This window comes from Lycium barbarum, chromosome 1 (assembly GCF_019175385.1).
Source record: "Lycium barbarum isolate Lr01 chromosome 1, ASM1917538v2, whole genome shotgun sequence".
NCBI lineage: Eukaryota > Viridiplantae > Streptophyta > Magnoliopsida > Solanales > Solanaceae > Lycium > Lycium barbarum.
In genome coordinates, this window is record NC_083337.1 from 17053005 (window position 1) to 17068119 (window position 15115).

A 15115-nucleotide genomic window follows, 5' to 3' on the forward strand; every position below is an offset into this window, starting at 1 on the left:
ATGCAATTATGTAATTCTCCACCCTATAATATGAAGATGAGTAGTCATAAATCCTCCTTCCAAAGTCTTTACCATATTGGACTCGAAGCGCTGCCATAGCATGTGAGCAAGGTATTTTGTCCAGTTCAAAAACTCTACAAGTACAAGATCTTCTTTGCAGATCGACCGTTGCAACTGAACTGTGGCCGATGACGCTGAACTTGTAGTTGGCAATTTGATGGGCCAATAACTTATTACCCAAGTTGACAAATTTTGATATTTTGTTTCCATTGAGAGACCAAAGATGGTTGGTGAGTCGATGAACTCCATACGCCTCTCATGAAATTTCTTAGTAAACCTCCTGTTTATGGAATCAAATAGAGCAGTAATGGGAAATTCTCTTTCAACATTGAACATTGAGTTCACCGACTCAGCAGCGTTTGTCGTTATAAAATTATACCTGACAAAACAAACATATTAGTGTTGGAACAGGTGGCTGAGGCTCAGCTGTTGGAAAAATCACAACAAGTACAATATCTGCCGCAACAAGTTACCTATTAGTTGCAGCAGATATGTTACTTGTTGGAAACAAAAATGTGCAAATGCCTATTTCCGGGCAGAATGCCCTGCTCCATCTGTGGAATCTAGCACGTACAAGATGTTCGGCGGCCCCAGGAACCAAATCTCTAATTTGATTGAAATGGGCATTGAAGACACCAATATTGTACGTTTTTGCTGCTTTATAAAATTGAGATACTACCGCCCCATTATGAAAGATGGTTCTAAGTTTTTCCCCTGGGTGCCTCATGCAAAAACCATAATGACATGTAGGGAAGACAATTGAAACCGCCTTTTGATACTTGGATATCTATTATAAATTATGCACAACTCAAGGTTATCCTCTATATAGCTTCTCATTTGTTCAAAAAAATATTTGTACGAAGCATCACACTCTTTGTCCACTACACAAAATGCCACTGGAAAAATATGATTCTCTGCATCTTGTGTGACTGCTGAAAACAACACTCCTTCGTACTTGCTCCTCAAGAATGTCCCATCGACAGCAATGACTTTTTTTCATTTGCGCAAAACCAAGCATCCAAGCCTTATAGGATACAAAAAAGTACTTGAACTTCCTATTTTCATCAACATTCAATGTCGTCTTACTTCCTGGATTTGCAGAATGAAGCATATAACGGTACACATCAAGCACCGCATACCCGTGCTCATGTGTCTCCCTTGTCAAAGCCTTTGCGATATCCATGCCCTTCCATACCTTCCAATAACTTACCTTACAACCTAAATTTGTACGGATTAATTGACTCATATCTTTTGTAGATGGGCCTTTACCGTAAGGAAACTTATCTTTGAAGTATTCACCAATGACTTTCGCTTGTAGCGTGTGGATTAAGGCTCATAATGTGCACAGAACCACATGTGTGATGCTTTATGTAGGTTCTGATACAAAATCTGTCAAAACTTAAAAGCTTCACAGCCCTTAGCCACTACTTGCACTCCGGATGTACACATCTAAAGCAATACACAGTACGCGAATTAATCACCTTCTTGATTCTAAAATCTTTCTTCAAGCAAGCAAGTTTCAACGAAGTTGCTAGTGCTTCCTTGTTCTTGAATGACATTCCTTTATAAAAACCTGTTTCATCATCTTGAACATGACTAGATTGTATTAATTGTGTAGTGCCCACTGTATTACTCGCAACTTTGGGTATAGGAATCGGGTCAGCCCCACTTCCATTATCTGGGATATCCACATCCACCCCATCTAATTCATTAAACACATTTTGTTGGTCTTGAGATAAATTTTGGTTCTCTACCAGGCTTCCAACAATGTATACCCTTAAAATAGGCCTAGCTACATCATTCAAATAAGCACGCAAACGAACCTGATCAGTTATCTTAAATGGCAAGACCCTATGATTTTCAAAAGAGCTGTGCATGTAAGTGATAGCAAGATCTTTTGGTTCACAAGTTAATTCGCAATAGGCGATGATGGTTTATAAAATCATCAAACAGAACATCTCCTTGGACAGTCATCGCTATCGTCTCTAACGTGTCACTACCCTTCCATCGCCAAATATATCGATTGTTCTTCTTGATCCATTCACCATGGCAATCAACCCCTATTTTTATTGAGTCCTCCATTAGTGGTGTTCGAGGTACCTGAAGATATTTTGTTTAACAAAAAATTGGTCATGAGAGTACATACCAAACTATAACAAAATGAAACAGCAGCAGCAGTTGTTCCAACAGATTATTGACTTGTTGCAACAAGTGTATTACCTATTGCAACAAGTAGTCCACTTGTTGCAACAAGTCAATAATCTGTTGGAAGCAGCTTCAGTTTTTTTGGTTCTGTTTCAGACTGTTGAAGATGTCCAACAAATTATTGACTTGCTGCAACAAGTTGGCTACTTGTTGCAATAGGTATTCCATTTGTTGCAGCAAGTCAATAATCTGTTGGAAGCAGCTTCAGATTTTTGGGTTCTGTTTCAAACAAAAACTGAAGCTGACTCCAATAGATCGTTGAGTTGTTGCAACAAGTGGAATACCTGTTGCAACAAGTAGACAACTTGTTGCAGCAAGTCAATAATCTGTTGGAAGCAGCTTTAATTTTTTGGGTTCTGTTTCAGACAAAAACTGAAGTTGACTCCAACAGATCGTTGAGTTGTTGCAACAAGTGGAATACCTGTTGCAACAACTCACTTAGTTGTTGCAGGTTATTTATACAACAATTACAACAACTTCATAATCTGTTGTAGAAGTTGCAACAACACATTATCTGTTGCAAAAACTACAACAGCTACTGTAAATTGTTGGAAAATCAGTAGATTTATACCCTGATGAAAAATTGAAATAAAACAGTATTGTTGTACTTACCAAATGAGCGGAAAACACTTATGAAGTAATTCCCAGTGCTACACCAACAAAATCAAGTCAGAAAATTGCAAAATCGGGTGGTCACATTTTTTTCTTTCTTGAGCAACAATGGAGGACGAAGAAGAAGAAGAAGAAGAAGAAGAAAGCAGAACAATGGAATGAGAGTAAGCACTTATGAAGTAATTCCCAGTGCTACACGAATGAAATCCAGTCAAAAAATTGCAAAATCGGGTGGTCTTGTTTTTTTCTTTCTTGAGCAACAATGGCAGACGAAGAAGAAGAAGAAAGAAGAAAGCAATTAGACGATGATGAAGATGAAGAAATGAGCAGCAGAATAAGAAGAAGAAGAAGAAATGAAGCAAAAAAGAAGAGCAAAAAATGGTGGAAACGATGCAGGCAAACAGAAAAATTGGTGCGTTTTTTTTGGCTCGGTAGGATTTATATGGGTTGAGTCAAAGTGTTAAAAATAAAACTTGGGGGCAGAGTGTAAAAAACAAAGCTTGAGGTCAAAGTGTTAAAAGTATAGGTTTGGGGCAAATCAAAACTCTCTAATCACTAATCTAAAGTTAATCACCCCTACTCAATTAAAAAACTAAAGTTACTCCAACTCAATTTTAAAACTTTTTTATCACCTTTAATTAAAAGGCCCATGTAAGTTACTATGAGGAAGCGTTTAGAAGATTGAAGACGGAAAAATCGGACCGTTAATATTTTGGTGACATCAGCAGATCAGCACCTTTTAAGGTCGTGTTTGTTGGATTGTTTTGCTTTTCTGCACGGTGGATTTCTCTAGAAAACTTGGGAATTTCCGACAATTAATTTATGTTAAAACTATGTTCGAATTGCACTAAATTGTTTTATGCAATTCTAAGGGACTATGTATTTCCTCTTATTTAAAAAGCCGAAATTTAGAGATGAAGCCTCCGACTCGAGATTATGATTTACAGAATTAGCCATCAAATGTGTATTCATTTGTATCACTTGCGTCTTCTTCAGTAAATAAAAGAGGGATTCGTTTTATAGGTAACACGGTTAGAAAAATGGGTTTTAATAAAAGTTATTGTTGAGATATTTATTCCAACTAGCCAGCGAGGAAAGGATTCAAATCGCTCGTTTAGACCGTGTGTATATTTGACTATAGAACATTTGGTTATATTATTTTTTAACGCTCAGTATAATAACGATTATCCTTAATTCTAAATGTCTTGAGATTAAAGGCGGATTAGCATTTTAATTTGATGAATTCAAATTTTTAGGTTCTTACTACTAAACTTGGTACATTCTTTAAACTATGAGTTCAGAATCTACACATTTATTAAAAAATTTGAGAATTTTACATACATATATGTACTTCATATTGAAAACACGGTATTTAGGTGACCCAATACTCGTGTCGTACATCCGTCATTGCTTGAGAACTATTGTAAATCCTTATTATTTACTTTTCTTTTTATCCCATGGAGTTTGGGAAAATTTAATTTCTGTACATCTTAATTATTTTGCGAATACTTATACTATTACTTATCACCAACACATGCATCATAAGCTCTATTCACCAAAATATAGACAAATGCAAAGAAATTTGGATTCCAAATTAAAATATATTATATTATATATTTTTGCTTATTATATTTAATAAAGGATGAAACAAGTCTGTAAAATTTTCAATGGGTAAATGTACCAGATGCACGTAGGATAGGGTCAAGCCCTTGTTTTTGATACGTCATAATGAGTTCAAGTTGGCTGAGCTCAACTTTGCTTCATTTTACAAAACATGGGAAGGTTTGTTCAAGTTTCAATTTCATACGTCCAAGGAAACTGATTTCAAGAAATTCATCCTCATGCAAGAAAAATCTAAGTGACATATATTACAAATATGTACCATCTTTTTTTGACCTTTAAATACGTAATTTTATCCCATTTTAGATAACAGTATAATGAATTAACTCTAGCTATATACGCATAATTTTTAGTGCAGTACTATCGCAGAAATTTCCTAGAGATTTGACATCTTTTCCTAGGGGTTCAACAAACATCTGTTTTCAACAGAATCATTGCCATGTCCCATGGGAACAAGTGACAACTATGTTCTCCAAATTAGTGGAGGAACGCTATCTTACTCTATTCAGCTCTTAGAAATGGAAGTTGGTTTACGTGTATGAACTATTGCAGTTATCATTTGCCATTTGTTTGGCAATATTAATTTCCATGTGGAGCTTTTACGTAATTGTAACAGCAACTTTTTCTCTAATTTGTTTGTCACCCTACAAAGTGCTCAATAAGCTGCCTATCTCTGAGGCAAATAGAACAACATCTGGAATCTTATTTAGTCAAAATTTGATAAATTAATACTACTATTTAACAAAATTTTCCCTTGTATCCTCAAGAACACTCAAATTGGTGATTTACTATGACTATTAGCTACCAATTGTACCCTACACTTATAGCCTATTTGGCCAAGCTTATTTTTCCCCTTAAAGTACTTATTTTTTCAATAAGTGCTTATTTTAAAAAAAAGTGAGGTGTTTGGTCAAGCTTTTGGGAAAAAATAAGTGCTTTTGGAGAGTAGCAGAAGCAGTTTTTCAGAAACTAAAAACAATAGCTTTTGCCCAAAAGTGAAAAGTACTTTTGAGAAAAATACACATAGAAGCACTTTTTAAATACTTGACCAAACACTAATTGCTGCTCAAAAGTACTTTTTAAATTAATTGGCCAAACACAAACTGCTTTTAGCTAAAAGTACTTTTTTTAAAAGTATTTTTTAAAATAAATTGTTTTTAAAAGCTTGACCAAACAGACTATTAGATGACGAGGCGATTCAATAAAATTAGTGGTTTAAAAGTTAAATTATAGCAAGAGGCCTTAAACTTTTATGATAAAATTGTATAAAATCTATTTAAAAATTTAGCTTCTAACATTTTAAATTATTCATCTGTTACAATCATTGTCTCCAAAAAATTCCTTTCCAGGCACCATCTTTTTTCAACGATTTTGTACTTCTTTTTTCTATAAACATAAGTTTTAAGCTACGAATCTAAATACTAACTTTTTGGGCCTCAAGATCTTGGAGCCTAAGACAAAGGCTTTATTCACTTGGCATTAAGCTTGCCTGAATAATTTTGTAATTGTTGTATTTCAATATTTTAAAAATGCTTTTGTCTAAATTAATTTTATCTTTCCTTATCAAAGAATATACTCGTAATTAAATATCTCCATACATCAAGGAGTATAAAATTTGGAGCATCAGTATAGTATTAGACTGAACTCAAAAGAGAAAGAAATCTGATATTAAATTAAAAGGTCAAAATTATTAATTAATTGAAAGCTTAGAAGTATAATTTAGCGGACTTAAATTAAATTCTTATGAACGTAATTTGACACGTAAATATAGGGGCACGTGTAAACACGAATCCACCGCGCCCACCGCGTCTCCTAGTCTCACAGAAACACAAGTTTTCCACGTATTCATTTACTTTGCAAGTCAAATCCCAATATTTCTCTCAATTTGGTAGAACACATTTTCTTTTTTGAATATCACTCATGACTCAACCAATATAACCGATTATAACTAATTAAAATACACTTATAGTATAGAAATATTTTACGTTTTTAGCATACAACTTACGATCGAGCTATATCGGTCTAACTATAGGGCTGACCGATAGCTCTTCTTTCTTTTGGTAAAAGTTTACAGGTCCTGTTCAAATATTAGTGTATAACAGGAGGCTAACTCAGAATATTACCTTTCCTGTAGTTCTTTAATTTAGAAATTTTTAAGGGCAAATAAAAATAAGAAAAGGATATAACCATATTTTTTCGTCTGTTCTTTTCTTTTAATTATTTTATAGTATAACCCTATCTTTATTTGAAATAGAATGGCTGTTTAAGCTTCCAAAAGTGCAAGTACAGTATTGCATGAAGCACGCAATGAAGGTAAGTGGAGCTATATATCCACGTGCCCCTGTCCTTCATAAGCCATTTTGTTAGCTTTGTTTTCCAATTAACATTTTATTAGCTATCAACATGGAATTTAACACATTATTATCCAACGTAAAGATGAAGTATGCAGCCGTAATACTCGGAGATTAGGTACATGTATCATGCTGCTTCAAATATTAGCATGAGCTCACACGCACACACACAAATAGTACTATTGTTTTTCAAATTATTCCTCTTTATATATAAGCTATCATTCCTTAACATTCTTCATCCAGAATCATTTTCATCCTATTATAAGATACATATATACTATATTACTATGGATCCAAAAGTGACTCAACGATCATCAAATAATGGCTTTAGAGCAGCAATAATGGCCCTAATTCTAACAGTCTCTGTTGGTTATTTTTTCCTTTGGATTATGACAGCAACCTATGTCTATAAGAAGACATGGTTACCCTATCTCCGAGCTCAGACCAACTCTACATATTTTGGAATTCAAGGTTAGAATATTCCTAGTACTTCTTTACCTTGCCTTTTTTTTTTCCATTTAACGAAGTGTGTGACTATTTCATCTAAAAATATTAAACTTTTATTTCAATTGATTATATCTTCATTATACCTCTCACGTGCGGGTCTGACACTTTTTCATGATTCAAACGCATGATTTCTTTTTTTGGTAAACTGAAAATTTTATTCCTTCATCCTTCCGCAAATACAGTAACATACAGTAACATACAGTAGGTAAAATATAATCAAAGTTCCCTATCTATCTCTTCTTTCTTCCTAATCCTATCCATCTGTGATCTCTATACTTTAAGTATTTTCTTCCCTATATAGATGTACTATCCAATCCTTCCCTCTGCTTGCTCTTCCATTTGCCACATATTCCATTGCTGTTACTTTGCATTCCTGTTGCACCTTCTCAATCAGTTTCTGAGGTAGAGTTACTTTGTTGTCCCAGAGTGCTTCATTTCTTGCCTTCCATATGAAGTACACTAGAGCTGTTAGAACTGCCATAACGAATTCCCTGCATTTTCTGCCTTGTATTTTCCTTATCATTCTCTTCCATAATCCCACTCCTTCCTTGTTGTGTATGTTGATCTTCAACCATTTTAGGATCCCTTCCAGGCAACTGTTTGATAAATGACATTCAAAGAACAAGTGAGCAGTTGTCTCTTCATTATTGCCACATACTACATAGAGGTTGTCTTGGGAAATGCCAAATCTGTACAGTCTCCCCTTGGTCTGCAGCCTTTGATGGGCTGCTAGCCAAGCTATGCATGAAAATTCTTTGTGGTGTTAGATGGCGGTGAAATTTGAATTCAGGAACATTTATGTGTGATCATTTATCTAAAAATTTAAGTCATTTGAGAGACCAAGCGCAATTTCATTTACTTAATTATATTTTTCAACTATTTTTTTTTCCCCTCACTGGACTTTACATAATTTCTTTTTGTTCTTCATCGTAAATTTAATATTGAGATTTTTTACAGGTGCAACAATGTTGATATACACATTTCCTGTCTTATTTATTGCCGCCTTGGGATGCATATACCTCCATCTAGGGAAAAATTGCCACGATAGCAAAATCAAAGAGTATGCAAGTCTTCTTAAATTCTTTTTCTTCGATACACAAAAAATTAAATATACACAAAAATATACTGATTATTCCTTCTTTTTTTTTTAACAGAAAACATAAGTTGGCTACATGGAGAAGGCCAGTGATCATCAAAGGTCTTGGGATTGTTTCGAGGACCGAACTTATGTTTTTTATCATGTTCATTGCCCTCTTGGTGTGGTCATTTTCAAATTACTTGCATATCAGCTTTATCAAAATCACACCAAAGTCTGCTGCAGCAAGTGGAGAACAAGTGTACGATGTTCTATCTTTAATTTTATAATATTAGGTGTACACGTATAGTGCTACTTGTTTCAAAATATATTTTAATATAGTACACGTATATTTCTTTTTTTTTAAAGGATTTACAATTATTTTTTACACAATAATTCTATATATTTTAATATATAATAGCAGGTTGTCTACGAGTGGCGGAGTCAGGATTTCCGCCGAGGGGTTCAAAATATAAAAAAGTAAACATACGAAGAAACCTAAGGGGGTTCAACATCTACAATATATACATAAAAAATAATTTTAACCTTGTAAAAACAATCTTTTTTTTCCGCCGAGGGGGTTCGCATGAACACCCTCGGCTCTATGTGGCTCCGCCACTATTGTCTACCTTATTATTTTAAAAATAACTAGTTCCACTTATTATGAACGATTAGTTATTTGTGATTATCTTTTAGGTGATTTAATATTATAAAAGAATATGTAAATTGCATAGCCAAAACTTAATAACAAATCACACTTCCTCTGGTCGTAAATATAGTTATCTAAATAAATTGAATTTGTTTTATGGAAATGGTTTAGGTATGCCCATAACGTATTCGAAATTGAGCAGATATGCACTTCGTCAAAATTGAGCAAATATGCTCTTCGTTAATAGTTTAGCTCAAATATGTCCTTACTGTTCAATAGTTGGTCCAAATATGTCCTTAATTTAATGGGAGCCCTTAATTAACCTAATTAGCTAATGGATAAGAGAAAAAGGTCAAATATACTCTTAAAGTATGCGAAATTGAACTGATAGTGATCAATTAAAAATTGGCGCGCAGGTGGCAAGCTAAATTGGATTCAGTGGCACTAAGGCTAGGACTTGTTGGAAATATTTGCCTAGCTTTTCTGTTATTTCCAGTAACAAGAGGGTCTTCAGTGCTACAAATATTTGGTCTGACTTCAGAAGCAAGCATAAAGTACCATATATGGCTAGGACATATGGTTATGACTTTATTCTCTACTCACGGCATTTGTTACATTATCTATTGGGCTACCACACATCAATTATCCGAGGTAATTAAGTACACCATTATATTGCTTTTGGATTTTTCTCTCGTGTTATCTAAAGATGAAATGAATGTTTTATGGATGTAGTCCAATATAATATACTTAAAATAAGAAAATTATATTACTTTGAGAAGTGACGAAAAACATTTAAATTTCTTTTTGATTTAAAGAAACAATATATATAAATTAATGCGAGGGATGATATCATCAATGGACGTTATGAAAATCATAGTTAACTGTGTCTTGGATTTAAATTCTAATTGCCTCTCTCTATCAACAAAAGACTACTTCTTTAAATACGGATTCGATTACATAAACATGACGTAGTAGTGTAGAGTTCTTGTTTCGCCATGATGAAGTGAGTGTAATATGCTTTATTTGTTTTTTGTTTTTTTTTTAATGTTTTTCCTCTAATTTCCCTTTTGTTTATAAAATAAATAAATAAAAATTAAGAAAAAGGGAAGGAGAATTGCGGCACATTCTATTCCATCTTATTCTGTGGTTTGGATTCTTCCTTTTTTTTGGTTTGACATGCTGACCATGGTGGTCGGCTCCTTTTATTTATTTAAGTGAAACATGTACTCTCCATAAAATAAATTAAAAGAATAACCTATAGATCTTGATTGGAACATTGTCAAATGTCAACTCTTATTCCTCTGGTGACAAAATATTTTAAGAAATTTTCCTCCAATAATCAAAAACAGGAAAAGATACTACCACAAGTTAGTGGGTGGATTTAACTTGACATATATCAGGTTAGTTACCATTTTTATTTTATAAGTTGGGGTGAAGCTAGGGATGCTTTTTTTTTTTTTTTTGTACACAAACTCTTTTTTAATGTATATATAGTAGAAGTTGAATTCTCTTGATTTCCTACGTATTTATTCCTTTATATTTTGGACTCTCCCATATTTATATAGCAGACGATGAATCTCCTTGGCTTCTTATATGCGTTTACTTCTTTATACTTTGAATTTTCCTTAGTAAAAATTCTCACTCTACCGCTATCTATAAGTGATCTAACTGTATAAATATTAAATTTATATGATCGGTGCATAGAACTTAAATCTCCGATCAACTTTACTTACTTTTAGTTTGTAATTGATATTAACAGATGTTGAAATGGGCAAAGAATGACATCTCGAATTTGGCTGGAGAGTTGGCATTGCTATGTGGATTGGTCATGTGGGCAACAACAATCCCACGCATAAGGAGAAAAATATTTGAGCTCTTTTTCTACACACATCACCTTTACATCCTCTTCATCATATTCTTTGTCTTCCATGTTGGGTTCTCTTATGCCTGCATTATGCTGCCTGGTTTCTACCTTTTCATGATTGATAGATACTTGAGATTCCTACAATCCAGAAAAAATGTTCGTTTGGTGTCTGCTCGAATTCTACCATGTGAAACTGTCGAGCTTAACTTCTCCAAAACTAAAGGTAAATTTTTCAACTTACAAAAGTAGTAAGAGGTAACTTTATGGATTGGTCATCTAACTTTCAATTTATTGAGGAAGGTCAATTTTTTTTATATTTTTGTAATAAAAAAATAACTCAACTATGTCTTTATAGAAAATTCTAAAAAAGCCAAAAAATAAAAGCTTCGACCCTAGGAAACGCATCTACGCTTCCATATGTACAAAATTGTCATGTAAGTATAGCCACGTAAGCGACTGACCTTACACAATATACATGTGTCAGCACTTAAAAAGACCTCTTTTCTGACCCAACCAAATATCGAATGTCTTTCAACATGTGGCACATCATTGGTTTTTTTTTTTAAGTAGGGTAAGACCTAAAATTATTCTTTTGTGTTTTTTTAAGTGGTGCGCATGGAAATTATACAAGGTGAGTTGTTGAATCGACGGCCTACTTCTGCTTGTAGGACCGGATTAATTAGCACCTAACTTCTTTTAACTTTTTTGTGATATAGAAGCATAGGCCAACTTATTTTTCTTTACAAAAATAGCTTTATGACTGATGCAATCAACTGAAAATTGGATGATTATCTGGAAATTAACCCGAAGCAAATGACAGAACAAGAGTTTCAACTAGCAATAGACACGTTAAATGATTATATAACATGTGGATCCAATTTATAACGTTTGATATTGGTTTTAAATTGTTGGTTTCCAGGTTTGAATTACAGTGCTACTAGCATCATGTTTCTGAATGTACCAAGCATTTCAAAGATGCAATGGCATCCTTTTACAGTTACTTCAAGTAGTAATTTGGAGGCTGAGAAGCTCAGTGTTGTAATTAAAGGAGAAGGAAGTTGGTCAAAGAAGCTTTACCGGACACTTTCTTCTTCCAATCCTGTTGATCATCTAGCTGTCTCTGTTGAAGGACCTTATGGACCTGCTTCCACTCATTTTCTGAGGTACGAAAAAAGAACTTCTAAGAGAGTGTCAATTTTTCCATCTAAATCATCAATCTCCTTTGTTTAATTATTTTGAAGAATTCACCTAATTAAATAGTTATCCACCCAACCGCTTAAACAGAAAATAGCTGGCATATATATAAGATATGTATAACTGCATATAATCTATGAATACTAGCTAAGAAAAGTAAATAGTAAATCCGATCGGCTAGTGTAAACATACCTTTATTTTTTATCCCATTTTTCTTGAAAAATATTTTAGTTTGATCGTATCTTCTCAATTCTTGGAATGATACTCTTTGCGTCCCATTTTATGTGGCGGGATTTGGAGTACAAAATCAAATTAAAATACCTAATTTTTCATGTGATGTGTAGATTCTTCTAGTTTTGATCTGAAATAAAATTATATATGTAAAATTATATAAAAAGTACTACTAGTCTACTACAATCCACCGTAATTAATAATTTAAAATATTCAAAACATGTTTGATTATATCCTGGTCAAGGAAAGGCCTTTTTGAGATTGTTCAAATTATACTAGTGTCGTCGTTGACCACTAGAACCCTCAACTTTCACAATCAGCATCATCGCTTGAATAAGGTATAGAGGCCGCTTCGATTAAAAATAATGATGACAAAATTGATCTAGAGTATAGCTTTAAAAGATGGAAAAAATTGAAAAATGAGATCATTTTATATGTGTGTACTAATGTGCATGGAACAATAAATTTACAGCATGTTCTTGTTTTGCAGGCATGACTTATTGGTTATGGTGAGTGGAGGGAGTGGAATCACCCCCTTTATATCCATCATAAGGGAACTAATCCACACAAGTGAATCACTAAAATGCAATACACCAGAAATCCTCCTCATTAGTGTATTCAAGAACTCAACAGACCTCACTATGTTAGATCTTATCCTTCCAATTTCTAGCACCGCATCAGAATTTTCAAAATTGAAGGTTCAAATTGAGGCTTATGTAACAAGAGAAAAAGAACTCACAATGGAAAACAGCAACAAAAATTTGAGGACTATTTGGTTCAAACCCAATCCTTCTGATGTGCCAATCACTCCAATTCTTGGCAAAAATAGTTGGCTTTGGCTCGGCGCAATAATATCATCTTCCTTCATTATTTTCCTCGTTTCGCTAGGGGTTTTAACTAGATTTTACATATACCCTATTGATAAAAACACCTATAAGATCTACTCTTACCCAAAAAAGTATGTATTGTATATGTTATTTATGTCATTATCCATAGCCATCACAGCTACTGCAGCTTTTGTTTGGAACAAGAGACACAATGCCATGGAAGCCAAACAGATTCAGAATATGGAAGGGGCAACTCCAATGGCCTCACCAAATTCTTGGTTCTATAATGCAGATAGGGAGTTGGAGAGTTTGCCTCAACAATCACTTGTTCAATCTACTAATCTCTATTTTGGTGAAAGGCCAGACCTAAAGAGTAAGTTCTCTAAAATATGCTACTAGATACAGACCATTTTATGTGAAGGTGTTACTATTTGGGAAGTCAAACAATTTCTTTTTTTACTATAATTTTTTCGAACTCTTTTTAAATATTTTGAATCATTAGATACGTTGACTTGTACTTTTGACCTTTGTCCTCCGTACCCCTTCACGTAAATTGGTAAATTGGGACAATGTATTTCTTTATAGTTGAACTTATAAAGTGATAAATTAAAGTAACATATAGATATAATTTAGTATGATGATGATATATGAAAATCAGACGTTGGAGTCAGAAATTCTAACAAGAAAAATAAAGAAAATGCAATGCTAGTGGATTCGAACCTGCAACCTAAAACAATTTTGAAACCAGAATGCCACTACATTAGAAGATTCCCTTCTATCAAAGGGATTCGAAAAATGTTATATTTGTGTGAGATGATCGCCACACAAATATATGTGACTAATTTTAGATCACAAGTTACAAAGGTTCTCATTTCTTTCTTTTATTCGTGCTCAGTCAAACACTATCACATAAATTGAGACGAATCGAGAAAGTATAATTTCCGATAAATTAAGGGGATTTAATTGACACCTATTTATGGGATCAGGTTACTCTTTCCCTGAGTGGAACTGACTGAGAGGAATGTTCTATATTTTGGTTGCAGGAATCCTGTTTGAGAGGAAAGAATCAAGTGTTGGAGTTCTTGTGTGTGGACCAAAGAAGATGAGACATGAAGTTGCTAACATATGTTCATCTGGTTTAGCAGCCAATCTTCATTTTGAGTCCATCAGCTTTAGTTGGTGATTTCAACATTTTGAAGACTCATAACACATACACAGAAGAAAAATCAGACGGTTCTATCTTACTCCCAAAGAAAGGGGAAAAAAAAAAAAAAAAAAAGAGAGATTAATGTTCTTTTTTGTTACCTTCGGCTATGGTTTGAGTTTTAATGTTTTTACTGTAAATTTGAAGAATAACATGTGTCCTCCGTCTTGAAATATAAATAATAATGTTCTTGCTAGTCCCTATTGTATACTCCATTTTTTGGGTAGAAACTTGAAAGAGTTACTATAACTTTGTGAATAGATTATAGAAATCGGCTGGGAACTCATCGGGAAATAATTTGGCCTCATACCCTGGGAAGATCTCTGGGAGGAAATAAGAAGAAAAAGAAAGGAAAGCATTAACCAAATTGGATATCCTATGCAAGGAAAATCCATCAGAAAATTTCAAAAGCGTTTAATTATTTTGAGTGCTCTTATGGAAAAAGAGTGTGATGGAGATGAATGAATTCCTCCATGCATACCTCACTAGAGTAGCCCGAATCTCAAATAATCGAGCCATTTTATTTTTGTGCAGAGCCACCTTCCTAGTGGGGTATTAGGCCTCACCCTACATCGTAATTAAATAATCAAAACGAGAATACATCATTCGTGTTAACGTGTATAAGAGATATATGTAGGTCAAGCCATTGGATTAGGAATATGGGAAGGTATCCTGAACAAAATAACCAAAAAAAAAAAAAGAACAAGAAAAAGAAG

At 33.8% G+C, this 15115-nt stretch overlaps 1 protein-coding gene across 1 annotated transcript; it reads left to right on the plus strand.

The window, feature by feature from the left end:
• Positions 1-7061: 7061 nt before the first annotated feature.
• LOC132632710 (ferric reduction oxidase 2-like) lies at positions 7062-14643 on the plus strand. Its single transcript, XM_060348761.1, has 8 exons — positions 7062-7319; positions 8313-8415; positions 8510-8692; positions 9496-9730; positions 10839-11166; positions 11863-12106; positions 12859-13568; positions 14239-14643. The coding sequence occupies exons 1-8, from the start codon at positions 7136-7138 to the stop codon at positions 14376-14378; spliced, it is 2127 nt and encodes a 708-aa protein (XP_060204744.1). The 5' UTR covers positions 7062-7135; the 3' UTR covers positions 14379-14643.
• The last annotated feature ends 472 nt before the right edge of the window (positions 14644-15115 follow it).

Coding starts and splice junctions, on each gene's coding strand:
- LOC132632710 (XM_060348761.1), top strand. CDS start 7,136: ATGGATCCAAAAGTGACTCAACGATCATCAAATAATGGCTTTAGAGCA. Junction 9,731..10,838: donor CCACACATCAATTATCCGAG/GTAATTAAGTAC, acceptor TGATATTAACAG/ATGTTGAAATGGGCAAAGAA. Junction 13,569..14,238: donor TGAAAGGCCAGACCTAAAGA/GTAAGTTCTCTA, acceptor TTTTGGTTGCAG/GAATCCTGTTTGAGAGGAAA.